This window comes from Trematomus bernacchii, unplaced genomic scaffold (assembly GCF_902827165.1).
Source record: "Trematomus bernacchii unplaced genomic scaffold, fTreBer1.1, whole genome shotgun sequence".
Lineage (NCBI taxonomy): Eukaryota > Metazoa > Chordata > Actinopteri > Perciformes > Nototheniidae > Trematomus > Trematomus bernacchii.
In genome coordinates, this window is record NW_022987582.1 from 697407 (window position 1) to 724552 (window position 27146).

The 27146-nt window shown below is 40.5% G+C and overlaps 4 protein-coding genes across 11 annotated transcripts; 3 read left to right on the plus strand and 1 right to left on the minus strand.

The window, feature by feature from the left end:
* Positions 1-24: 24 nt before the first annotated feature.
* On the minus strand, positions 25-10134 carry leng9 (leukocyte receptor cluster (LRC) member 9). 5 transcript variants are annotated; one of them, XM_034128050.1, is made up of 8 exons: positions 10119-10134; positions 7249-7386; positions 4682-4769; positions 3699-3817; positions 3237-3563; positions 2895-3117; positions 2249-2372; positions 25-2002 (listed from the first exon to the last, which is right to left on the minus strand). In XM_034128050.1, exons 2-8 carry the CDS (start codon positions 7376-7378, stop codon positions 1373-1375), a joined length of 1641 nt encoding a protein of 546 aa, XP_033983941.1. In that variant the 5' UTR covers positions 7379-7386; positions 10119-10134; the 3' UTR covers positions 25-1372. The 5 variants fall into 5 exon arrangements, with proteins under 5 accessions (XP_033983941.1, XP_033983943.1, XP_033983939.1 ...); XM_034128052.1 differs by lacking the exon at positions 10119-10134 and adding an exon at positions 7665-7776 and having other exon boundaries at positions 4682-4766; XM_034128048.1 differs by lacking the exon at positions 10119-10134 and adding an exon at positions 7665-7776.
* On the plus strand, positions 5020-15112 carry flcn (folliculin). Of its 3 annotated transcripts, none has more exons than XM_034128046.1 (12): positions 5020-6347; positions 8540-8752; positions 8902-9060; positions 9162-9383; positions 9504-9670; positions 10156-10247; positions 11339-11502; positions 11718-11831; positions 12660-12783; positions 12915-13040; positions 14315-14417; positions 14495-15112. In XM_034128046.1, exons 2-12 carry the CDS (start codon positions 8540-8542, stop codon positions 14700-14702), a joined length of 1692 nt encoding a protein of 563 aa, XP_033983937.1. In that variant the 5' UTR covers positions 5020-6347; the 3' UTR covers positions 14703-15112. The 3 variants fall into 3 exon arrangements, with proteins under 3 accessions (XP_033983937.1, XP_033983936.1, XP_033983938.1); XM_034128045.1 differs by lacking the exon at positions 5020-6347 and adding an exon at positions 7957-8198; XM_034128047.1 differs by lacking the exon at positions 5020-6347 and adding an exon at positions 7958-8198 and having other exon boundaries at positions 8902-9048.
* A 1549-nt stretch (positions 15113-16661) lies between these two features.
* On the plus strand, positions 16662-20058 carry zgc:174888 (uncharacterized protein LOC558116 homolog). 2 transcript variants are annotated; one of them, XM_034128059.1, is made up of 5 exons: positions 16662-17206; positions 17536-17642; positions 18087-18158; positions 18457-18603; positions 18827-20058. In XM_034128059.1, exons 1-5 carry the CDS (start codon positions 17194-17196, stop codon positions 19178-19180), a joined length of 693 nt encoding a protein of 230 aa, XP_033983950.1. In that variant the 5' UTR covers positions 16662-17193; the 3' UTR covers positions 19181-20058. The 2 variants fall into 2 exon arrangements, with proteins under 2 accessions (XP_033983950.1, XP_033983949.1); XM_034128058.1 differs by lacking the exon at positions 16662-17206 and having other exon boundaries at positions 17508-17642.
* A 1338-nt stretch (positions 20059-21396) lies between these two features.
* grwd1 (glutamate-rich WD repeat containing 1) lies at positions 21397-26980 on the plus strand. The gene is made up of 7 exons (XM_034128053.1): positions 21397-21666; positions 21767-21884; positions 22870-23032; positions 23138-23348; positions 23998-24143; positions 25188-25379; positions 26334-26980. Exons 1-7 carry the CDS (start codon positions 21444-21446, stop codon positions 26640-26642), a joined length of 1362 nt encoding a protein of 453 aa, XP_033983944.1. The 5' UTR covers positions 21397-21443; the 3' UTR covers positions 26643-26980.
* Positions 26981-27146: the final 166 nt, after the last annotated feature.

Consider the following 27146-nt stretch of genomic DNA (forward strand, 5'->3'; position numbering starts at 1 on the left):
GAAAATATCACCACTCAAGAGGAGTTAAAATAACCAATTCAATATTTAATGTCCTTCACAATCTAATGGTTATAATTCATTGTAAAAGTCATCGTTCTCGGGGAACACCATCCATACAATATTCATACAACGCAGATAAATTGTGGAATTATGAGCTGCGGAGTAAAACTACTCGGGTTAATTCATAGCTGTAAAGAAAACATAATCTCTTCCCCTTGTAAACAATTCATGCCTCGTAGATAAACCGTTGTGGCAGATGCAAACGTCTGGGTAGTAGTTGCGGGCCCGAAACGCCTTATTTGTTTCACCAGATAATAGTTAGAGGAGAAGGAAATGTACATTCTACTTTAGGCGTTTTATATTTTTAAAAAGGAGGTTTTCTAATCTGTTTGTCCCGTGAGTTTAATGTCTCAAAGCTGATTTACACTCAACAACAACAACATGTGTCTCCTTCAGGGCCTAAAATAAAACTGTTCTGACAGGACAGCAACAGTTTGAACAGTTTGTCCTCATTCATACTGTGTTTCTTTTTGACTAATAATGCAACTAATATCTATTGTGATTGTCAACTAATCTTGTTCTTATCTCAATTTAATTATGTATTAATTGTTGGTAAATAAAACAAAATTAATGTTTAGAAGGCCAACAAAATGTCCTAAAGTCCAAGGTGATGTCTTCAAAATACCTCTGTATTTTAAGCAGCATAGAAAAAGCCCTTTTTTTTTTTAAATGTTAATTTTATAATATCCGAGAAATTAAAGCAGCGAGTCGTTGTAATGGAGAAGCTACAATGAATTTTATTCATTTTAGTGTATTTTAAATATGTTTCACCTAAAACCAACAAACAACTCTAAATGATGACATTAAAAATGGAGTAAAATAAATGCACCTCTGTTTTTAGGGTAATATCCTTCTGTCCAGCCAGCCAAAGTAAACACTTGTGCTTTCAGCTGGTTCTGGGGGTATTGCATCAGCTTGCAATATGAACATGTATTATTATTCTGTGCAGACTACATTCATTTCTCATCTTGAAATATGAATAGCCAATGTACGGGACAGGCCCTTAGTGCATTACAATTAAGCATTCATTAAGTAAAATACATACATTCAAATCATATTATTAAAGAGTAGATGGACCATCATATACTTTCTGCATCTTAATAAAGATGAATTTAAGTGTTTGTCATAAAGCCACATTTGTTTACTCCCTTTAGCCCTTTATATAAATAAGTCCTTCACCAGAATTTCTGCATCTTTTCTGAATAAACATAAAACCTTAAAACACAGACATGAGATTTGGTCGATAAGGCCACATGGCCAGAGGTATTGCACCCATTGTAATAACCTACATGTATTTAGTGCATGTGTTATATCATCGAAGACTAACTGTGCACACGGTCTCATAAAAATCATCTCCTTCTAAAATGCCCATGGCACACAGGTGCAGGGTGTTTATCGGCAGACGGCCAAAATGTAAACCCTTCCCCACCTTCAGGTCCCCCACCCGATCAAACACCCTCTCTCCCTCCTTGCCCACTACCTTGGCCAGAGTGAGGTGGTATCGTGGGTTGAAGGAGTCCCTGTGGAGCAGCCCCTCCTCCCTGTAGGCCTCCTGCAGGCCGCTGTTCAGCTGCTGGAGGTGGATCTGAGGCTGGGGGCTGAGGTACAGCACCTTCCCGTTGAAGTGCTTCAGCCTCACAGGGAAGGTCAGAGCCACCGGGGGGTTTCGATCGAAATGAGCAAACTTTCTGAGGATCTCTGCAGCGTTGGCTACCTCCGCTGGGCCGGGCAAATTCAGAAGGCACATTGTGACGTGGAGCGTGTTGGCCCACTGCCAGTGAGGGGCCGAGGAGGGCAGGACGGAGGTGATCTCCTCCTGCAGCTGCTGGAAGCCGGACAGGATGGCAGGAGTGTTGGCCCTGAAGGTGATGAAGTGCGTGGGCTTCTTTTTAGGGGGGCGACCACCGTTCTTCTGCTCTCGTTGCTCCAGAGGTGCTGATTTCTGGAAATAGACATTTTCAAAGTAATTTGTTGACTCTCTGAATGAAATCTAGTCCTAGTCAATTTGAAATCAATCAGACAATTCCACGGCTGCTATCTTTCACACAAAACTCACTGTTAAAAAATCTGGTTTTATAAAGATCTCTGAAGGTAAGAGGATAAATATGTATTTAAGATTTGAACTGAGAACTGAACTGTAAATGCAAAACATAAAGGTTTATTTCAGGGTGAATTGTGCTGTACCCACCGAAGCATCTTCTTTGCCGTCCGAGCTTTCCTGCCAGTCTGCAACGTCCCCTTCCTCATTCTCCTCTTGTCCGTCTGCTCCGTCTTTTTGGGAAAAGGATGATGGGTCTGACGAAGCCTCAGGGCTTAAATCAAAACAAGTGAGTAATATTACTCAAGAGGCAGGATGAATCTTGCAACATTGCTAATAAGATCACATGACATACAGTTGCCATAATGTAAAATGTTATGTCTTATGGACACAGTACAATAACAAATATTTTCTAAATTCATATTAACAAAGCCACTCACACACACATGAGCAAACCAATCCAATCGACCAATTAAGAATAATAGTTTTGTCTATAAAATGAAAGCTTGTAACAATTTCCCTCAGTCCAAACATGTCATCTGCAAATGTATCAATGTTGTACAACCAACAGTCTAAAACCCAAATATTATTTTAAAAGCTATAATCTACTATAAAGAAATATATTATTTGATTATGAAAAAGTTTCAGAAAGCTGAGGATGCTCTGAATTGATCACTGTTGATACTAAGTTGGCTTTTTGCGATGAACAACAGACCGAGAACATGCTGTAAAAATGCTCTTCTGTTGTGTTCAAGACTTGTAAACTGTCCCTTAACTTAAAGGATGAACATCAGACCTCATTGCAGCCTCCTCCATAACACATGGTGGTTCCTCCTCTCCTGGAGAAGCGTCTCCTCCACACTCTGGAGCTGCTTCTGTTCCAGCAGGGCTGTGAATATTCATCTCACTTTGCTCCTCTTCCTCCTGATGTGTGTTCTCAGTTGGAGTACCCTTCTCTGTTTCACACTCATCCTGCAGGGGCTCCCTGACAGCAGGCAGCGGCTCCTCTGTGTTCACATCTTGGCAAACAAAATGTTATATTTGGTAAGTATGAATCCTGTAAAGAAGTCCTGGCTTTTGTAATGTGTCTGCATATCAGTGAGTATATGGGTGTATGTTAGGTGGGGTCCATCCTTACCCTTTACTTCCTCCACCCCTCCAAAGGGGGGAGCCAGAGATTGGCCGGTGGAGCCGAACACCCGGTCGGTCCTGCTGTGGCGGTCCCAGACGCGGTGCCCTCTGTAGGTGAAGTACTGGATCCTGTGTCGGGGCAGGGCCAGCTCCACGGTGTAGTCGCAGTCGCACGGGTCTGTGTCCCAGTTGAAGTCGTTGAAGGGACGCTCCAGAACACCGAGGAAACGGTCCACGTACCCAACAACGAATTCTGATCCATCCGCCGACTGGTCCCACAGGATCCGAGAGATAACCTCATCGGCTGTGCGCATGCGAGGCTTTTTGTTCACCTCTGCAGGAGAGTAAGATATAAATAACAAAAGCATATCACTGGAAGGGTTACTGGGTATGATTTGATTTGAATAAAAAACATTAATATATGGACAAAGTATCACGTTGTCATTATCAGATGACATGTGTGAGTAACCTTTTGGCTCATATTTCGGCTTTCTTGTTTTGTTCACTTTCTTCTTGGGTTTTTCCGTCTTCTCTCCTTCCTGTTTGTCATCCTGGTCAGCTGACCCCGAATCATCTCCTGATGGGTTACTAAGAAAAGAGAGCAACCAGAGTGGAAAAAATGTCAGAACACACACGGGAAAAATGACAGATGGAGAAAAAAATGCTCTTAGTCTTAATTCCATTTGACACAGATTAACCTTCATGCAGCCTGCTGAACTTTGAACAGCATCCATATTTAGTCATGGCTGCATATTAGTGCCAGACTGGTGAGCAATATGAGCAGTGGTGGACCAATAGAAATAATAAATAAACACAATATACAGTACTTCAATCAGTTTTCAAAAAGACACACTTGTAACAAGGGAATAGTATTCTAGAAAGCATTAATGAAATTATAGTAGTTGTAGCTCAACTACTATAATTTCAATTTTTAACCTCTTTAGTGTTAAATGTATTAAAAATGAATTTGTTGAAAGGAGAAATAAATAAATAAAAACTTTGGAGGAATCTTCTGTATCCAGGTTGAGCAACATTAAAAGGAAAGGTCCACATTATTTTCAACTCTGTCATTACTCAAATGCCCAGAAAAGTGATTTAATTAATTTCTGAAATTGTTGCAGAATTAGGACTTTAGATTTGTTCCTTCATAACTTGGAGGATATGTTTGCCGTCCTTATGGGCAAAGAACAAATACAGCTACTAATTATACTTTCCGTGTGCATTTGGGTTTGTGATTATTGTTTAAAATGAATAAAATTTGAACCTATCCTTCAACATTCAGGCAGCCATCTTTTAACATTCTAGCTACCTTGGTGTTATGATCATGTTTGACCCATTTAGTGTTGCAGTTATTAGAAATCAATGTACATGTGGAGAAAAGCTAACAAGAACATTTAAAAGTCATCCTTAATCCTGCTGGTAAGTTGACTGAAGAAGGAAAAGCAAGCAAACCTGTGAGAGAAACGACATCTGGGGCCGAAATGACACTTCCCCATCAGGAAAAACCGGCACACGTCGACTCTGTTCTCATCTTGCTCTGCTGACCACAGAGGGAAGTAAGCAGGACATTTTGCAACGAGTATCTGTACATAACACCAGCATGTTGAAGGGTTTCTCTCGGGTTAAGAGTAAAGAATGTATAGAAAACATTTCCACAAACATGATCGCAAAACATTTTTAACTCAGCAGCTTGTGGGCCGCAGCAGTGTGAGTAAGAGTCAGGCAGTGGCTCAATAAATTGACTAAGAAAAAAAAGAGAGGAGACAGGTAAACCATTAACCATTAAAATACATATAACAACGGGATGCTCTCAGATCAGAGTGTTGATGGTAAACTTAAGGCGGCAGGTAGAATAAGTCAAATATATGTATACTGTATTTTGTGAAAGTCATACTAAGAGCAGGAAGTAAGCTATCTGTTACTGCTCTTTGTGTTCAATATATGTTGAGTTGTGTCTCCTATATGAGCCTCTTTGTAGGTGAGATATGTGTGTGTGTGCCAGATTATTTTTGATTGAAACCAGTAAGTTTACAACACCTCATGTTTAAAACTTGAGGCTATAACTATGAACATGCCAGTGGGACTAACAATTATAGGCTAAAAGATTTTAAAAAATAGCAGTTACATAAATATCGTAAGGTTTGCAGGGGTTATTTGATTAACAACTTTTTTGTTTAGACAATCGGATATAGAGGAAATGTATTTGTGTATCTGGAAAGTCACCTCTCGTCACCTCTTTGCTTAAGAAATTGGATTTATGAATATTTCATTTTCTCAAAAGAATTCTGCAGATTGATCTAATTAAATATCAAAATGCCTGTCATATTCAGTAAATCCACATAATAAATGTTACCAAAGTAATATAAAAAGATGGTAGATATGATGATGTTCAATGTACAGACTTTAGGGAAAACAATGACCAAACACCTGAACCTGTATTAAAATACAGAAATGTAGTAGATTCCTTCTGGTGATCTTAAGCAGGTCTAATAAGACAACGATGGGATGAATAAGGGGTTAATCCCCTAGAGAAAACAGGGAGTGGAAAAAAGATATGCACAAAACTATGTTTCCTCTCTAACCCACTTGGAAGAGGACAGCTCATAGCAGGTGGCAATGCCAAATATTTGCTCTGCAGTTGCCTATAAACTCAAACACAAACCACACACCCGGGAATGCTATGTCCAAAACTGGATGTGACTCATTCATTAAATCTTTTGATGATGAGCGCGGTAATATCTGTCTTCCCGCTGAGAGATCAGATCACACACTGGCACAGGTTCACAAGTCATGGGAGAACTTAAACAACTTGAGCAGTCTTTCAACTGCTTGGTGTATACATCAGAATGGAGGTGACTGGGTAAAGTAATACTTGAGAAATACTTATTTCCTTGGAAAGTCTTTGTTGGTATCATCCCGGTAGTACACGGTAATTAAGCAGATGTTGATACTAAATCTCTTTTTCATACCGGATTTGCGGTTCAGAGCCAATACTTAAGGCTCTCTTTTGACTCACTTCCTTAACCCCTGACACATTACCAGCAGTCACCCAGCATGAAATCAAAATGTTATCAGTCATTTCAGCGAACAGCGAACACATTCAGCTCTGCCTTTGACGGTAAGGGGTTTCAGCAACATGATAACATTACACCACATTTACCAGAAATCTAATTGCTTACAGCAACACAGAAAGGTTTCATAGACTGGGGAACATGAGGACACTGTCTATATTTCAGAAAAGACTGGAGAATATGTAACAAAACATTAGCTGCTCACTTTCACATATATTACATTTTGTCAGCAATCCAATCCTATTGGCTAGTGATAGTGACAGAATAAAAATCAATACTGAGTTTTGTATAATATAATTTTATAATTATTTGGGTAGTCGTTTAAAGATAAATGGGTAAAGATACATTTCTTTAAAATAATTAAAAGTCTTGGTCATATTTCATACGACTGTGTAAATTATAGCAAAAAAGTTAATGATTGTGTCCCCACCGTTGATACTAGGATGTGGTTTACCAGTATCATCACATTTGTATTCTTTAAAGTAGGTTATTATGTATAAATATGGATTTGACATTGAAATCTATTTTGTATGTGTCTGTGATGTATGTACCTAATAGATTTACACTGGGTTTATGTGCTAGATATATGTCATAAGACAATAGTAATGGTAATTCCCTTTGACGACGAGAGGGACTGAGACTATAAGGCCTTAAAGGGGATCCTTACTTCCTGAGTATTGGAAAAAGTAACCCTTAACACAAAGCTGACTACTGATAACATATCAGCTCTAATGTGCATGATATGACATGTCTGTTCAGCTCTCCTGTACATTTGTGTTCCACTGCACAAAAATTACAATAATAAAGTATTAAAATAAAAAGAATCAGACTGAGTTTGGTAAATTACCAGCAGGTATATCAGTCTCTTTAATGTGTGGCTCACCTGTATGTCATGTCTTAAATGAAGTAAACAACAACAATTAGTGTCTGTGTGTCAGGAAGATTTACCTGCTGGGGCTCTTAGGGTGTCTTTTCCACAGTTAGGGGGAACCCCTGCCTCCTCACTGGGTGTTTCTGTCAGGGGGGTCCCCTCCTCTGCCTGCTCCTCTGGTGGTCCTCCTAATCCGTCTGATGCCATGATCAAACCTGTGATTTAAAAGGAAATGTTACTTCAAAAAGGTCTGCTGTGTCACTGTGTGGTTTGCTGCTATACTTGTTTGAGCTGACCATGAATGACTTGAAGTAAACCGGACACACCTAATTCTAAAATAACAACTCAGGCAATAAGGAAGTGGTTGTCTAGCGTTTTTTTTTAAAGAAACTGTTTGAATTCAACAACTCATTGAGATAAAACTTGTTCAGATATAAACAAACAAGATAAACATGTCTCTAAAGATCCCCAAGAAAATATTAAACATACTAACCGAAGGAGCTCGCGATGCTTATTTTAACCGCCCTTTGACCCTGAGTTTGTTATAGCACACTGAATCATGGGAAATGTAGTTTTTGTGTTTTCCGTCTAAAAAAGCCTCTATAGATACATTACATAACTTTTTATCTTTGCGCATACACATGTTGTTTAAAGGCCTTCTTATCGCTTTAAGAAATAATCGAAACATTTCAACTTCACGGGTAAAATTGAGAAACAGCTCGCGCAGCCAACTGCCATGCGTCACTTGTACTCGAGCGCGTGACTGCGGCGTCATGTGACCGGCTGTGTTGTTGTCAGCAGCTGCACACAGGAGGAAAACACCACGAGTAAAGTATCCAAAACCTTAATATGACACTCTGGGAATCATGGATTTTTGCAAAACGGACTAAGTGAATATCTGATGTTTTAATATAGCTCTATTTTAATATGTCGCCTTTTACATAACCGCGTTTTGACGTTGTGAACAATGAATGTCCTTTCGTGAAGTACCATTGAGTCAATTGTTGAACTTGTAGCTGTGCTGAAGGTAAGACATCTGATATCAGCTGTAATGACCATGTGTTAACCATACTGCAACCTATTAATGCCATTTAGATTCAGAATATTTTATTGTCCATTACATTTTATGGAAATGTGTCTTTGGCACTGGCAAAGATACAATATCACTCACCATACACAGTTCAACATACAATTAATACACACAGAAAGAGGGAAATTGCATTGGCAAAGTGCAGAGTGGTTTGTTCTTCCACTGGCTTAAGTTCATTAACACATCAGTTGTATTTTAATCTTCAATGTTATGTATTGAAATGCTTACTCAAACATAATAGTACAATATACTTTTGATAACTCTTATGTCCATTTCAGATGAATGCTCTGGTTGCTCTCTGTCACTTCTGTGAGCTCCATGGCCCTCGGACGTTGTTTTGCACCGAGGCACTGCATCCTCCATCCCCATCCCCTTCATCCCTTGCTGGTGCCGCGGGGCCCGGGGATAGAGACCGAGATGGGGACCGGGAAGGTGAAGGGCTGACCATGAGGGCCAACAGCTCTGCCACACAGAGAGGAGAAATGTGTGAGGTGAGGAGAGAAGCTCAGTTACAATCCATTCTTCTCCCTACCTGTGTTCTGCACAAAAACACTCTTAACTATGACTTTCTGGTATGCTGGTGAGTCCATAGTCCTGTCATCCATCTCAAAGTACATTTTCCTCTCTCCTTGCCTCATAGGGATGTCGATCTCTGCCTGCATCTCACCCGGGCTTTGTGAGCATTGATGATGAAACAGGCATACGCTTCCTGAGCCACCAGCATCCCAGACAGCCACAGCTATTCAGCGTTGTCCGCCAGGCCTGCGTACGCAGCCTCAGCTGTGAGGTAAACAGTGACGTACGTCTGCATGTATGTGTGTGTGTGAGTCACACATCTCATGCGTTAAATAAACTTCTCTCTTTACATTTACTTCTACCTATATTTCTCTGTTTCGCCAGGTGTGTCCCGGCCGTGAAGGACCAATTTTCTTTGGAGATGAGCAACATGGTTTTGTTTTTTCACACACCTTCTTTATCAAAGACAGCCTGGCCAGGGGCTTCCAGCGCTGGTACAGTATTGTCATGGTAGCAATGGACAGGATCTACCTTATTAACTCCTGGCCTTTCCTGTTATGCCACCTCAGACTCACTATACAGAGCCTGCAAAGCACAGCCCTCAAGGTAGGGTGCACACATCGACACACCATGCATAATTCAGATAACTCAAATAGAATAATAAAGTTCTTAATTGGTGCGAATCTATTAGGGCGCCTAATGTCTTGGTACTGTTCTCTCCATCAGGTGTTCGATATTGAACAGGGAGTGTGTCCCCAGCGATCGGTGAGGATGAACAGTGTCTTTTCCCCTGCAGTGTTTCCACACCAAAGGAGTGGCAACGCAGCCCGGTCTCTAACTTCTCTTACCCAGCATCCCAACTTGTGGGCCAGCCTGCACTCCTCCTTCAGCTGGTGAGTCAAAGTCCAGTCAGCCCTATTTTTTATTTATTTTTATTTGACAGGGACAGTGCACATTGATTGACATTTCTGTAAATGCGCCAGAGTTAGCCAACAGGCTATTTTTCATCTGCAGTCCCTGGACAGATGTTGAAAATCATCGTAAAAAAAAAATTCACTTCAAATGACAGGTAAATACAATCAGTAAAACAACATTCAACATAGATGCTTATATTATGATAAAAGCATATATAAAAACATAAAAACTAAACTAAAATACATATTCACAAAGCAGACAGATAGCAACAGGTCAAGGCACATGTACAAACAGAGCGTTGTAAAGTGCAGATTGTGTCAGTGTTGACAGAGCTGATTTTCCACTAACCATGTTTTCAAGTTAGATAAACTGCAGGTGTTTTGTGTCCCTGCTGAGACAAACAGGCTGTGGTCTGTAATGGCTCACCTAGAGATGTGGATTTGTGTTTTCACATTGTCTCCAGGCTGCTGAAGGCATGTGGAAGTCGTCTGACAGAGAAGCTGCTGGAGGGAGCGCCCACTGAGGACACACTGGTGCTCATAGAGAGACAGACAGGTAGTCACATTATGACATCTTACAGTGATACAAAATGTGTAGTTTATTCTGCAAATATAATCATTGTTTAACTAGATACTAAATAGTGATGGCCCCTTCCCCTTGTTCTACCCCCATAGTTCAGACCACGCCCATGTTTCTTAACTTCGTAGCGAAAGGGTTGACTAGTAGAATATGATATGGAAGAACGTAAACAAAAAAACTTTTATTTATTTTAATGTGCAATCTGTTTCGGAAATTGTCAATATTAATACATTTCTAGTACTACAATCTGTTCATGCCCTGAACTGGGTAAAAGTTGAAGTTAAAAAACAAAGTCTGGTGATAAAAAAACGTAATTGAAAGATTACTTACCTTGGAAATGCTTCAACATGTCCTGCCCTCCAGGCAAGGTCTGGCTTCTTGCTGGAGGATGATATCAGCAGATTTAATCCGTTTGCACAATGGTTTAATCATCAGTCTGAACAGTCTCCTGGGATTTACTGGGTCAGTTTAGTGCGGAGACACTGGGCGGAAAACAGTGTTATTCACTGAGCCATTGTAGTCCAACACACTGCTTTTACAGAAAGTGTTTACTAAATTTTTTGTCAAGATTTAGATTAAAAGATTTACAGAGGTATTTCCGGGGCCAGTGTGGCCCTTTGATTGTGGAATTTTAATACCCTTTTCCCCATTAGAATAATGTTTTAATATTCATTTTAAAATTTCTGAAGCATTTATCAAAATAACACATAACAAGTGATGAATAAATACACAGGAAAAAACACATGAAAAACATTTGATCACCAATATAAAAGCAGCACAAATAAAAATGGCAATTTGTAGAAATAGGTTTTTAAAGCTGTTGTTTTTTTAAGTTTACATGCTCAGTCACCGGATACTTCAGGAAATGAGTCATAGATAACAGTTGAGATGTAAAGAGCTGATTTCAGTTCGGAAATGGTGTCATGTGCACATCACACTCTATATAAGGAGTGTGATATATAACAGACCAACAACATTTCCAGTGGAATTTCCCCACTTTGGTAATGAGCTTGAAAACATTTGATCATCACTATTAATGTCCTAATGTCATTTTCTGTTTCCAAAAGAGCAAGAGGAGGAAATGAGCTGCTGGGAGGGAGCAGAAGGAGGCGATTCTACATCACAGCGGCACCAATCAGAGAGCAAGCTGGGCTTCGACTTCCTGTGTGATGATGCAAAGTTAAATGAACTACCAGGGCCGAAATTCAGGTCCCTGAGGCATTTGAGACAGGTACACTTTTAGGTACTTTTACAGCGTGTCATTTTGTCTGCAGGAAACTGAAAAAGAACATGAAAGGAAAAGGTTACTGTCTCCTCTCCTTTTGATGAGGCAGAGCGCTTCCAACAGTTTTTTCAAGAATGTATAGTTTCATGGCTTAATTTTTACTTTAGTTCACATAAGGTTTCTGTGAACTGTTGAACATTACAGTTTGATTTGCTCCGCAGGTCCTCGGGGTTGCCGAGTTTCGTCAGCTAGTGTGGCACGTGCTCATGGGAAATCAGGTCGTATGGAGAGGCGCTGACCCCGGGCTCATCCAGTCTGCCTTTACAGTGCTCAAGGTAGTTCACTCTGCCTCGTTAGTGTCATAATGATGTGGGTAAATATGAATTAGGACAAGTGATAACTCCTTTGAGGGTCCCCATTAGGTGAGCCCTTGTAAAAGTTAAATGCTGGGTAGTTTTACACAATTATAACTCTTACAGTTATTTAACACTTCAGTTTCTTTTTATTAAGATGAATTAGTCAGAGTGAAAAATGCTGAATTGAAAAGATTAATAACCTTTTAATTCGCCATATTTGATGTGATATGAAGTGATAGTAATGGATTAAGTTTCAGTTAGTTTCTCCACAAATATATATCAAATTCCTGCCTGAAGTGATGATATTAGTGAAGCTATCATTGCACGCCTTGAAATCTTGTTTGCCCGTACACGCTTTGCCTACCTCTCCATGCAAAATACACAAACAAGACTGAGCATGTAACCGCTTTCATTACATGATTAGTGTTTCTAATCCGCTGTGGAAAGATTTAAAATGTTTTTTGTGATCATTTTGAAAATTGTTTTGTAAATTGTTACAATTACAATGTTGGAAGTCTCCTACTACTTCCTATGTCTGTTCACAGCAGACATTACGAGTTGTAGGAAAGCACAGTTGTGACTAATAAAGGTAACAATGATTCAGTTCTAACAGAGTGCCCTAGTGAACCACGACTGTACGACATGAGGCAGCATGAATATCTCCTGAAACTGAAGCAGCTAAATTAAATTCCGTGATCATTAGCAATATTATTTAAAACTGTGCTTTTCCATGTCAAAATATCAACAGAATAACTGAGTGGATGAGTGCATGTTTATAATGTGATTCTCTGTCCTGTTTCCCATCAGTCTTTGCTCCCAGTAGGCTGTGTGTGCTCGGTGCCATACAGTGCTCAGTATGAAGAGGCATATAAATGCAACTTTCTGGGTCTCAGCCCAGATGTGCATATTCCTACGCACGTCAGCTCCTCAGGTACCAGAGCCTCTGTGGATTTACACTGTAGATGACTCTACATTACCTTTAAGATCTGCTGTTAGAGGCTTTAGGCTTGTACAAGCAAGTCATCTTATGTTGACTTAATCTTTCTTTTGTTTGTGACGCAGACTTTTCAGTGCTAGTGGATGTCAGCATAGAGAGAAACGGGCGGATCTGTGCAGTGGGTGAATACGATATCTCCGCACTCTATCAGTTCACCATCAGCAGTGCCAACACACAGCCCACAGACAGGGGTGAGCATCGGGCACACCTGAAGTTATAAATGTTGGAAATAACATTTATTGTAGTACTGTACAATTTTAAGGGACTTGTACTTTCCCCTCTGTGCCATCTCAAAATTATACTTAACTACATTTCAGAGGGAATATTGTACTTATTGTAACTATTTTACAGCTATTATTAACTTCAAAATGTTTGATTTTTACAGACAAAACGTATAAAGAACATGTCAAATATGATGTTTTGATGTAGATCAGTACAACTGAAACACTGTTTATTTGAACCTTTTTAAGATAAACATCTTATCGTTATTTGGGTTTTAATCTCATCATAATACACAGAGTGAAAGTTATGTAGGCCAGATTTCAGTTTCGCAGTGAATGCAAAAATAGAGGAATTGTTAAGACATGTCCCGTTTCAGGATATGGCTCTGCATTAAAAAGTGATGTGTTCTTTGGCCCACAGCCTATCTTTACACCAGCTTTCATTCAATACTGTTTTATCAGCAAGTTCTTGAGATTAGCTGGACAAAAGGAAGTTATTTAAGTTGGCAGGAAGCATGTTTAGACCAACTTTGAAAAGTGGTTGTACTTAAAGGTCCAATGTCATGGCCATTTCTACTGATCATAATTCCATTGTTGAGGTATACTAGAATAGATTTATATTGTGCAATGTCCCAAACTCACATTGGTTTCTCATACAGCATCTCTGTATAGTATGTGTATTCACTCTCTGTCCTAAACGGCTTGTTGGAGCTCCTGCCCCCCCCTCCCTGTGAGCCCAGTGGCCGTCTGCGAGACAGCGAGACACAGCGAAACCTAGCCCGAAACCAGCCCGAGCACACACACACACACCCGCAGCCTGGCTGGGAGTTTGTGTGTGTGCTCACACACACACTCGCAGCCTCGCCGCGTCCCGCCGTCTCAGGCTGAGAAATCCGCGGAGCTGCAGCTGAGAAAAGATTGTGTGTGTGTGTGAGGAAGACATAACGTAACCGCTCCGCGGATTACGTTACGTCACTATACCCAAATACGTCACTGTACCCAGGAAGAAAAAGAAATCTCCAACGAGGCGTTCTGGGGCAGCATAGACAGGTCTTTTCTGTGTTACAGTTTTACTCGCTACAGGGTTTACTTTGAGAGTTTGTGACTCTGCAGACCGTTTACATGCATAAAAAGCTTCATAACACACAAGGGGACGGGTAATAACCAGAAAAGCATGACATGGGCCCTTTAAGACTAACAACCATATGATGACATTTCAAACCATTTTGTCCTCTTTTTTCCAGGTCCCACGTTACTGAACAAGCTTGAGGTGGCTCTGTCTAATGAGAACTTGTCTGTGGACGTCGTGTCTCACTGCCTGCTGTGTCTGAAGGAAGAGTGGATGAAGTGAGTAGCATCCATTTACTTTAACAGACCACCACCAGGGTTTAAGTGCGATTCTCATAGCCGATTCTATCTTTCAGTAAAGTCAAAGTGCTGTTCAAGTTCTCCAAAGTGGACGGGCGAGGGAGGGAGGACACACAGAAGGTTCTGGCCCTGCTTGGCGCCACAGGGACAGGCGAGGAGGACAACGTCAGGCTGCTCAAGTTCTGGATGACTGGACTCAGCAAAACCTACAAGAGTCATTTAATGACAGCCGTCCGAGGAGGGGAGAGGAGCCCCAGCCAGTGACAAAGAGAGGGAGGGGGAGGAGGAGGTAGAGGGGGTGAAATAAAGGGAGCTGAAAAGAGGGGGAAATACTAATGAAGGGAAAGCGAAAGCTGCTATCCATTCATCGTCAGTTTTGTGAACTGTTTGGGATTTCAGTAGATGAAAGACTCATGTGAATGGGTCACCAACCTATTTTTCTCATTCATTCTTGCTTTTCAAAGTAATGGGTATTCTACTGTTCCTAACCCTGATTTTTATCCTACAAAGATTAACACGTTTGGTCAGTTTAAATAATATATGAGTTTGTCAAAGGGAATTATTGTAGATGACCTATTTATACTAATATGTGAAGTTTAACTTATTACAAACAGACTTTGCACTTTGTTTACTCTTTTTCTGATGTTTTAAAATAAAATGAATATGAACAGTCACTCTCACATTCTTTTTTTTTTTTTTTTGGCTCCATCTTGTGGTGAACAGGAAGAATAAATAGGGAGTGGATTGGGGGGGGGGGCAGCATTTTTCTCTGCAAGCTCCCACTCACTTGATCGAATGGCTGTCAGCCAACATACCCCAAGTGGTGTAACAACACTGTTAAGGTTTTTGGTGTCCTGAAATGTACAATGCGGTTGCATAACACGGCCTCGCTCCAGTACAGACGACCACATCAGCAGGATTTTGGCTTCCTAATCAGCCATTTGCACACTGAGCCACTAAAAAGCTGAGGGCTTTTTTTCATACCAAAGTTATTTAAGCCTGTTGCTTTGCTGAAGCTTGCAGACACTCAATAAAAATCAGCCACATACGGCTTTGTTTAAATTGGAGGGGGATGTTTGTTTGTAATGCATACCTTTCTAGCAATTGTGTCAAAACAAATACGGTGATTCAAGTTTTAGTCAAAATTACAAAGAAAGGTGTCTGAATATCAGGATTGAGTAGCTTTCTTTTCTATGTACTTCTGAACAATGCTAGTGTGCTAATAGAGTTGAACTTTTATTGTTTATGCTGTTCTCTGACTCAACGCAAATCTGGATTTAATTCTGCCGGTTTCACTAAAATAAGCAAAAACATAATTTGCAATGGCTGCACAAATTAGTTACATATTTACTTCCCTCAGTATGCAAGCAATGTATGAAACAGGAAGGCGGCACAGCGACTGGATATTTATACCGTACATAAAACACATAGTATATGTGAAGAGGTTTTCAGTTGATGATACCTCTGGGAGTGTTAATGCTTAGCTTGCGGTGAAGCTGCTGTTCTCTAGTTTCCATTTCCTCTCAATAGTGATGGGACTTGGGGAAACTTGGTTTTGGCTTGTGTTCAAAAAAGGACACACAGAAGAACAATTCCTCTTTGACATGAAGAAACATCTGCTAACTTCTTTCCTTTCTTTACTAATTAACTCCTCTCCTAGAAAATGAACAGAATACCAAAATAACATGATGCTTCACACAACCTGAGGGGACAGAAGATCAACACTTTACGGACAGGATGATGACAGCTGTGCACAATATTAGATTATCAGACGTCACAAACACACAAGGCACCTCTGTGGAACCCATTTTAACAGAAATTACTTCAGAAAAGCTGTCAAAATAGAATGACTTGCCATTTCTGGTGACGCAGTGTTGCAATCCTTTTTTTTTCTCCCAAGAACTTTTTCCTGAAATTCCTGATTTATAAAAAAAACAGATCATGTGATGATTAAACAGAATGATATTGCACACTGACTCTGGAGGGATAAAGACCAAGGGATCCAAAGGCTCAGAGGTGTGGGGGAGAGTCCAAATGAAAAACATACGCTCCAATTGCATGACTAAGCCTCCTTGGGCCCGGTCTGAAGGGGGAGGATGGGGGTAAGAGGGTGGGTGTCAGGGAATGTGGGGAGCAGGGGGGAGGGGCCGGGTCAGTCAATAGTGAGGTAAAACGTGTGGCGGTGGGAGGGGCCGAGACTTAAAGGGAGCAGACAAGCAATCCAGCAGAGCACTTTCACTTTGAGCGAGTGAGGACACAGAGTGGCCAGAGGGAGAGATAGACAAGAGCAGGCCAGTGTCTCTCCCGCTTTATCCATTAACCAGTTTCGAGGGAGAGGGGAGTGGTTCAAATTGGGCTGTTCAAGAAGATTCTAGGTCAGTAGTGAGAGGGTGAAAGGGAAAGAGATATAGTAAAAAAACAAACAAAAGATTACATAGGAAAAGGCTTCAGCCACTCAGGCTTAAGTGGGAAAATCCAAAGTGAGAGAGCGGGATGGCGTGAGAGGATAAATGAGGTATTTATTGGAAAGTACCAAAAGGACTCCAAAGGAAGGAATGTATAAGGGATGTCAACAAGAAGACTACATATCAGACGGTGAAGGAGAACACACAGCAGCGCACTCTGTGTCAAAGACCTGAAGAAACCACAGAGGAGGAAGCTTTGCCTTTCACAGACTGACACAGAAACACGTCTGCAGAGAGATTGCCCTCAACAAGAGAAATGGAGAAGTGTCCATTCTTAGAAAGATAAAAGGATGTCACTGCCAGGTGAGAGACAAGAATTAACTGCGTTTTGGTGCTTTTTGAAAACTTTTCCTATAGTATGTAGGTAAAAAAAGTTGAATGCTATAACTGGTTGTTTTATAGTCATGCTTAATCAGTCAAAAACGGATTTGCTGTGTTACTTTGTGTTGTTATAGCATTTCCGGGGTATTCATTTAATTTAAAAAACATGCCAAGTATAATTTTGTTGAATTGAGGCAGGATATGAGGTATTGCTTTTTACTGGGCATGCAGTGTTGAACAAGCTACAAACCACAGAAAGTTTCCATCAATTATCTGAATGTCTCTTTTCTTCTTACTCATGCCTCTCACAGTTTTGCTGTTGCTATCACTCTTGACTGTCCGATGTGGTGGATGTGACTTTGACAGGGAAGGTGTGAAAAATATTAAAAGGACAATCGACTCTAATCCGACTGGATTTGTAAGTTAAGAACTTTTTACTTTGTTCATGATTTGATGTAGTCAAACATCTTCTCTGTAGGAATGATATCTTTGCTTACCAGATGTTTATACTATCCTTTAAGGAAAAAACATTTATATTGACTTTCTTCAGTCAGACGGTAAAAAGAGGTGGTCAAAGGTGAAGATTTCTCTGAAATGAATGAGAATAATCAACTCTCCCTTGTTATCTGATAACCTTTAAAGCTATTGGACAGGAAACAGTTGTTATGACTGATATGCGTAGCTCTACCAAGTAAAAGAAATCAAACAGAATGTAGTTTCCCCTTAGGGGTTAGTTAAGTTGTTTTCTAAATTAATAAAACGTTACTATAGTTCAGTAATCACTTAAGTTAAAATGTGTAACTTATTCAATCATTTGTGGGTGTTTTTCTTATGTGTTCTATGCTTTTGTTCTATCTTCCAGCGGACAGTATTTCCTAAGGATTACTATGTAGTGCACCGCTACGCAAAAAGAATGCTCTGCGACAGGGATCCGGTGAGTTTCTTATCACATCAAAAAGGGGAAGTGGTGTCTCATGTGCTAATAATGTCGTACATCTTACAGTCTTTCAGCCGTTCGGGCTCTTTGCTAAGAATTAGCTTTAACCTCCTCTTCAGTTACAATAACAGGCCTTGTAAATGCTCAGTTTAGCAAGAAAAGTGTTGTGCCATGTATCCTTGAGCCTCACTTATAATTAAGCAACTGATGTGGTTCTTGTGGTGATTTGTCACATGTTTTTTGCACACTAAACCTGACTTTGGGGTTGTTGTGTTGCTCTTTCTTTCCCTGGCAGTGTTGTGTGTTCCCTGCTGCAGTCGTCCTGCTTGAATCATGGCATGTGCTTCTCGGAAACCTCTGGGATGAGCACCTTAATCAATCCTTAATCCTGGATCTAAAGCTGACCCTGAGTAAAATTATAAGAAGCAACAAAAATACAGAGGTAGGGTTTACTTTCAAACATATACCATAATAATGTCTTATTATACAGCTTGCTTGCTTACTTAAAAAAGTCATTGTGATTGCTTGCTACATTCATATTTAAATCTTTGTTTCAAACATACATGTATGTAAAAGTAAAGTAATAAGAATTAAGCTCCTGAGATCATATGATTGTCTCTTCTTTTATTCAAAATATTTACTTGTGCCTTGTTTCCTCGTCTCAGAGGTTCCAGGAGGAGACGGACCTGACCCAGTTCTCCCCACTATCTTCCTCTCCTGAAGAACTTCTGAAGCTAACGTCAGAACTCCTCACTCGATGGCTCGATGTCGCCTGCCTACCGCAAATGAAAACCTGCACCCTGCCCACCTTGCCCCCCCCTCTAGAGAGGAAGGACTACGGTCCGTCGAGGGCCAGACTCTTGACGACTCGAGCTCTCAGCAGTGAGGAGGAGGGGAAGTCTGGGAAGATGATAGACAATACGCAGCCTCCGTCCAGCAGTGCTCCTCCGACCCTGTCCTATGCTGCCTCTCTCTGGAGCACCTTGCTATTCAGACTGTACTGGTGGTTGTTGCCATAGTTACTCCAAGGATCTTCTGTTTTTTGATGATGCACACAAAATGCAAGACATTTCCTGGCACTGAATGTTTGTTTTTCTTATACTTGCGTCTTTGTGTTTTGATGCAGCGAGCTTTGTTAATATGATGTGACATGCACCGGTTGTATTTAATGTCCAAAGTTAGTCACGTAGCCGTGCAACACTTTTCTTTTTTAGTCACGTAGCCGTGCAACACAACTGATATCACAAATATAACCATATAGCCATTCTCTCTCTCTCTCTCTCTCTCTCTCTCTCCCTCTCTCTCTCTCGAGCAAAGCCACAAGCTCCAGCTAGCTATGCTCTACATGCTAACCAGAGATAAATGCTGAGCAAGCCAATGCACACAAGCCATCGTCTATTGATGTGGAATTCATCACTGTTTACAATGAATGTTATGTAAATGTAAGATATTACAGTTTATGGGCGTTTTACTTTTGTACATAATTGTAAATTAAAGACATTTAGATATATATATACATTGTTAGTTTTTGATATATTATCCCATGTTTAAGCTATATTTATTGTGGTCTGTGCTGTTTGTCATCATTAACTAAAAATAACCAAGTATATATAATCAAGTAATGCACAACGTTTAGGTACTTGTACACACTTTACTGGATTATTTTAATTTGATGGTACTTTTTACTTCTATTCTTCAACATTTTAAAGGGAAATATTTGACTTTTTTAACCACTCCATTTATCTGACAGCTATAGATAAGTCATTAAAATGAGCTCAAACAGCAAAGAGCTGACACTTTCAATGCATCAACAATACAGAGAGCATTTTTCTGCATATATTCTTTTCGTTTTTAATTTATTTTATAAGTAAAGCTTAAATAAATACTTTTGAATGTATGTTTGAATTAGTCATTTCCCTTTGTGGCATTGCTATGTTTGTCTAAGTAAAAGATCTGTTTGTCAGTAAAACACTTAGACATTCATATTTCTATCCGTTCGGCTTAAACAGATTCTATTTTGTTTATGATGTTGCATTCCAGATGCATGACATAGACGTTGTGTTATGATTCATGTGAGCTCAACCTTAACTGACGGCTCTTATAAAAAAGTGATTCCCAGAAGGAAATAGCTTTACAACTTTTTCAATTCTCAGGAAAAAAATGACAGACGAGTTGCAGATGAGGGAGGAATGCACTCTGGATCCAACAGGACTCAAGGATGTTCTGAAGGACTCCTGTCAGGATTTACATGAGAAATAATAAGTCCACCATTTGGTGCTCGCACTTGCCCCTGCTTGTACACACCCACGCATGTAATGTTCACCACTGTTGTCACAAGATCCTTCTTGTAGTTTCCTAATCCTTAAAATACAGAGGTATGTGGGAACAGGCTCTTGGCCTGCACCCCAAGTTTTCGACAAAAAATATTTTCTCTGAATTAATGTCAAATTTGGAAAGAATGAGGAGAATGTACAACAGCATGAATGCAGATTAAAAACCATTAGATCATCATAGTGCTCGAAAGTCAACCATTTGGACACGTCATGAAAGTAAATCAAGCCAAAGGCTATCTGTTCCTTTGGACTGTTAAACTTACTGGCAAATACTCATGCAACTAACAACAAAAACAAGAACAAGTCCAGCCAACTTTAAGAATAAATAATTGGGCAAGTTCTATTTAAATGTATAGCTACTTAATGTTTTAATAACTAGGCTGTGCAGCTGCTGCCGTATTAATTGTTTCCTATCAGTAATACAGGGGCTGTTGACCCCATGGATGTATAATGGTTGACCCCAGTGTCAGTACCATAGGCAGAATAAAATAGGTCAGTACCAGGCTGCTGCATGTGGTGGGCTACACATGTTGCATTTACTTGAAATCAATGTAGTAGTCTGACTCACTCAGAGCATTTGAGAGCTCCTGTCCTGGGTCAGTAGACATGAACATTACCACAAAATGTGAAAATGATTCATCCGATTTCTTTAACAAATGTTACTCTGCAGGGAGTGTGAAAGGCGACCCTGTGGCCACCCCCTCAAACCCCATGATATCAAGCATAAAGAACATCGTAGTTTGGACAATATCACAGACAAATATTTGCAAGTCTGTTTTTTCCTGGCAGCGTGGAGACAAGCGCGAAAGGGGCCAGCTGAATTCCCGTAAATGGGAGGGAGAGAGAGGGAGAGGGAGAGGAGGGAGAGGGCGGGGGAGTGAGGCAGCATGGGAGGGGTGACAGGCTGTTTAAACCACGTGGCTGCTGCACATACCGGAAGTAAGCAAAGATGTCTGCGCCCGATGAAGACACGTTTGCCGAGGAAGGAGGCGAAATGGAGGAGACGGGCGAAGCTGGTAGCGATGATGATGAAGGAGTTGAGATGGAGGAGGGAGGAGATGGCGGAGAAGAGGAGAAGAAAGTGTACGTGCCCGGGATCGAGCCGCTAAAGCCGGGAGAGGAGCTGGAGATGGACCGGTCCGCGTACCGCATGTACCACGAGTGTCAAACTGGCAAGTTGTACACATGTAGCAGCTAGTTAGCCATGCAAATATCTTCTATAAGTAATGTCCGCATGCAGGAGCTTCAGTATTCATTGTTGTGTGTCTCCAGGTGCTCCGTGTCTGAGCTTTGACTTCCTGAGAGATGGGGATGGAGAAGGCAGGGAGCAGTTCCCCCTGTCCATGCTGCTCTGTGCGGGCACACAGGCGGACTCAGCGCTGAGCAACAGGTACTGAACACATGTTGCCAGATCTGAAGAAAACAAGCAACCAGGTCTATGAAACAAGCCCGGAAGAAGTCACGTGGCTCTGCCATAAAAAAGAGTGGAATAAGCCTAAATGTATAATAACTATTTAAAAGTTGAACTAATAACAACTGGCCAGCGAATGATGATAAGGAATGAATGAATGAAAATAGAGAAGGAAACTGGCCATGTGTTCATTTCAGTGGCAAAACAAAGACATCTTATTGGCCCCTAAACAGATTAAGTTTGAGCAAATTACATTAATAAAACATCACTAATACTGTGTCATAGATTGGCCATGTCACACCAAAACACACCAATCACTCCAATCACTCAAACTAGCCAAAAAAAACACGTCCATTATGCAATTTCAATAAATGTCTGACAATCCCACTGAAGAACCTATTACTAACCATATGTATAAGCCACTTAACAGAAAAACAAGCCGTCTTATATTAAGAAACCTCTGCCACTTTGGGTACAAACTTGATAAATATGGTGTGTTTCAAGGTTATTCCTATTATTAACAGAAAACATTTGAAATAATGCAGATGCATCATGGCTTTTGAGATTTTGATTAGTGTTGCTTCAGCAAAAAGGTAACACTAGTCAATCAATAATAATTCAGAACAAGTCTTTTCAAATAATTGTGACTGGCAGGACATTTTATTATATGGAAGCTTCAGTTGTTGCAGAGGTATCAACAGCACATTCTCACTAGTTCTTTTTGTGCACAGTTTCGGTTCTGTTTTGACATACATGGCATAAAGGGTCGGGGATTTCCCCTTTTTAAAAGGCCAGCTAAAATGAAGGGAAAATATCTTAAATTGTTTGGATTATAACGTTTCTTACAAAACCTCAGCTCTGTTGATACAGTCACCAGACTTTACACAACTCTTGAAATAATATGAGGAAGGGGGGTTATTTTTCATCTGAATCCTCCTAAATGCATATTTGTACTTTCTTCCAGACTTATCGTCATACGCATGCAAAACCTTTATGGAACAGAGAAAGACAAAGAGGGGGAAGAGAGCAGCGATGAAGAAAGTGATGACGATGATGAGGATGAAGACAAGAAGCCACAGATGGAGCTGGCCTTGATGCCTCACTATGGAGGCATTAACAGAGTCAGAGTATGTTATGCATCACTTTATAGGCAGACTTGTATATGAACTCCTGTATTGGAAACCTGAGTTTTCTAATGTGCATGATAACCAATTTTGTTTCTATAATACCAGGTGACAAAACGTGGAGAGCAGTCGTTGGCCGCTGTCTGGTCTGATAAGGGACAGGTAGAAATAATTGACCTCCAATCACAGCTGGAAGCCGTGCACAGTCCTGCTGCTATGGCTGCTTTTATCAAACAGCAGAAGGAAGCCACACCACTCTTCAGCTTTGCAGGACACATGGGGGAAGGCTTTGCTATTGATTGGTCGCCTACAGTGCCTGGTAAGTGTCTCCTTTTACATGCAAGACAGTTTGCAGAGGCATTCATTCTGGGCTTGTTTACACATTACTACCTCTGTCCTATACATGTAAAGGTTTACCTGACTGCACCCAACATAGAGTAACATTTTATCTTGCGCTCCTAACTGTCTCTCCCTCTGTAACACTAACGCCAGAGATTTCTGTGTAAATTCCTAATTTGCACCTTTTTTATCTGGAGACAGGCAAGTTGTCCAATCCACAACATCAATGTTTGGTGGTACTGTATAGCTTATACATTTCTTTATGTCCAAACATATGTAAACACTTAGTTCATCCAGATTCAAAAAGTGCATTTAATTTGCACATGGCTCAACTTCCAGCAAATGAATTATGAACCTGGTTTATTTTTCTAAATTTAAAAGAAAAATAAACAGGTCTGAAAACACAACCTCCTTGGCAGAGGTAAAAAAAAAAAAAGGAAATGAATATATAGTACAGTGTCCTTTTTAAAAGCATGTAAGGGATACACTTGTTATCGAGGGTAACGTGTTCAAACACAAAGAAGAGTGCAATAAGTTGTGTGGGGCCTGCCACTTTACACAGCTCAGTGAATGTGTCTGTTTTCAGCCTAAAATTAAAAAAGGTGTTGTGTTTGTTCTTGTATTAACAGGTCGTCTTGTCAGTGGAGACTGCAAAAAGAACATCCATGTGTGGGAGCCACAAGAGGGAGGGACTTCATGGCAGATTGACCAACGACCTTTCAGCTCCCACAGCAAGTCTGTGGAGGATCTGCAGTGGTCGCCCACTGAAGCTACAGTAAGTTTATTTAGAAAACAGGGACTATCAGTCACAGAGGTACTGTAGAAGAGCTTTAGCGGGCAGCATGCAGGCTCGGTATCAAAGGGCCGATCCACAGTGAACAAGTCTTGACAAATCACAACACCTGTTTTCAGACAGTCACTTAATTTGTGCAATTTTATCCAGGTGCTTTCAAAGATGTGGCCCAAGACATTAGCAAACTAAGCGTGTGCTAAGGACCTTCAAAAATGCTCAAAATGTCCAACCAGAGTTTCAGTATGCTCAACACATATGCTCACATTTGCAAAGGGTTTTAAAGGGTAAGGTTTTAGTGTTAATGCATGTGTTAAATGCTTTCGCTTCAATTAAGCAGGACTCTTTTTTTTTCACTTTGGTAGCATGTAAAAACATTTAAAGATTTCTTCTTCAAAGTGACCTAGGATTAGTAATTGATATGGTCATGTTTTGGGTAAAATATTCCTTTATGCACTGTCCACCCCCACCAGGGCCGACTGGGATTTATGTTTTGTTCTGGTTTTCCTCCCAAACAAAAATACGTACATGCGATTTGTTCGACATGCATCATGTGAATTGACACGCATGTTGGGTATCCTCATTGGCCCCTGACCTTAGAGCTGAACTAGCCTCATTGACCTTAAATATTTAGGATGATTGAAACCCAGAGGATGAATGTCAGGCTTATCCTCCCTGCTCACCAGTGCTACAGGTGTTTGCATGGAAGAATGGGGCGGGTGAGATGACTGAATGATTGGGATGAATGAACTATGATGGAGGTGAAAGCAATTTAATTAGTCACCAAACTAGTTTATGATCTGTGGATGTGAATTCTACTGCCTCACATGGGTGGTGCTCTTTGGACACAAAAAGCATTAAAAGCATCAACTAATGAGCATGAAAAGCCCAACTCTTACACACTAAAAAGACTGAACAAAAATATATACATTAGGCTTTATTGTTTGGGAAGTCGCCTTAAGACTTCTGTTGTTAAATGTTATCTGAAGGTTCAAATCTCAGCATGTGTTCTTTCTTTTTTCACCTCAGGTTTTTGCATCTTGTTCGGTTGATAAGTCGGTTCGTGTCTGGGACATCCGTGCCCCTCCCAATTCCATGCTTTCTGCCAATGAAGCTCACTCATCAGATGTCAATGTGATCAGCTGGAACAGGAGCGAACCATTCATCCTGTCAGGAGGGGACGATGGGCTTCTGAAAGTATGGGACCTTCGACAGTTTAAGGTAAAACCAACAGTTATATTTGCATATCTAAAAATCATTAACTAAATTATGACTCTTGCAAGGTCATTCATATGATACAACTACGAGTTATAAATGCTTAATGTTTGACCAGTGAGTGTTATCACAACCACATAACCCATCAGTAGTGTTATATGACCACATTGTTGTTGTATTACACCGTTAGAAATGCCTTCACAATTCGGGCACACCTAACTAATTACATTGTTCAGTCTTGTGCCTGTTACACAACAGTGTGTCTTAAGTTAAGCTCATACTGTTGCAGGAATCCATTTTGAATTTGCCTTTGAAACGGACTCGTACATCTTTTGTGTCTCAATAACATCTTGCTTCCATTTGAACACTTTCAACTTGTTCACTCTGAACGCCATTGTAAATTATTTTGTAATGTCTAAAATCAAATCAAGGCTTTTGTGCACTAACCGATAATGAGAATCGTAAATATTACCGTCTCTTTCTTTGCCTTTTTTAATGGACAATTGTAAATGGAAGGAGCATACTGCCAGAAATTTGAGCAGGAGTGCCACCCAGCACTCTGTCATCTTGTTTGCTCACTTGATAATTATATTTAAACTGAATTAAAAAAAAACATGTAATTTTACTTATGACTTGTGTTTTCCCCAAATTGCTGGTCACCACCCTTGCTGCTGAGGGTGAGAAGTGTCCAGCGTTCCACACGTCAGAGTTTTATTCTGACCATTATAATAATCAGGGTAATCAACCAGCGCTGCATACTGCCATTCTTTTCAGTGAGCTCACTCATGCAGTCAAATTGGCTGGTAAAGATGAAAACCAATAAAAAAATATAAAACAACATAAAGCAGAAAATGCATATTTATTAATCAAGTCTGTATGTCGAGGTATAGATTCTTAAGTGGCTGGATACTCTAACGGATCAATGGTTGTTGTCACATCTTGCTCCTCTTGTACCTGTAGACTGGGCGTCCTGTGGCTAACTTCAAGCAGCACAGCGCTCCCATCACGTCTGTGGAGTGGAGCCCTGTGGACTCGAGTGTGTTCGCCGCCTCGGGAGCCGACGACGTCGTCAGCCAGTGGGATCTGTCTGTGGAGTCATCTGATGTGGGTGCCAGGGTGGAGGGGCTAAAGGACTTGCCCCCCCAGCTGCTTTTCCTGCACCAGGGCCAGTCGGAGATCAAGGAGATCCACTGGCACCCTCAGCTACCTGGAGTGATGATCTCCACGGCGCAGTCAGGATTCAACGTGTTCAGGACAATATCTGTGTAGTGTGTGTGTGTGTGTGTGTGTGTGTTTCAGAGAGAAGCATGATTTTTTTTTTTGCATTTACATGAGTGATACACATCTAATGTGTAATGAACAGTAAACTCTAATATGTCTCATCAATAAGGAGCCTGTAATAATGTACATAACTCGGATTTTCAGGTAATATTTCTTCTGATTGACATTTATTGGCAAACACAGATGCCATATGGTGTTGTAGTCTTTGAACTTTCAGTCTGTATGTTTTACAGATGTTAAAACTATTTGAGGCATTTGATATTGTATGCTTACAAAAACATGTTTAAAGCTGTTAGCTGTTTTACTTTAAAAGGTTTTCAAAGAGACTTGTATACTGTGTTTTTTATTAGTACTAGAGGAAACCAAATACTTACTTTTATAAGGAAGTGGCTATACATGAATGAATCCTCAGATTAAAACTGAATACTATAAAGTTGTATGTTCACCTAGGAGTCATTTCTAAATAAAATCAAATCAAATCAAAGGCTGATG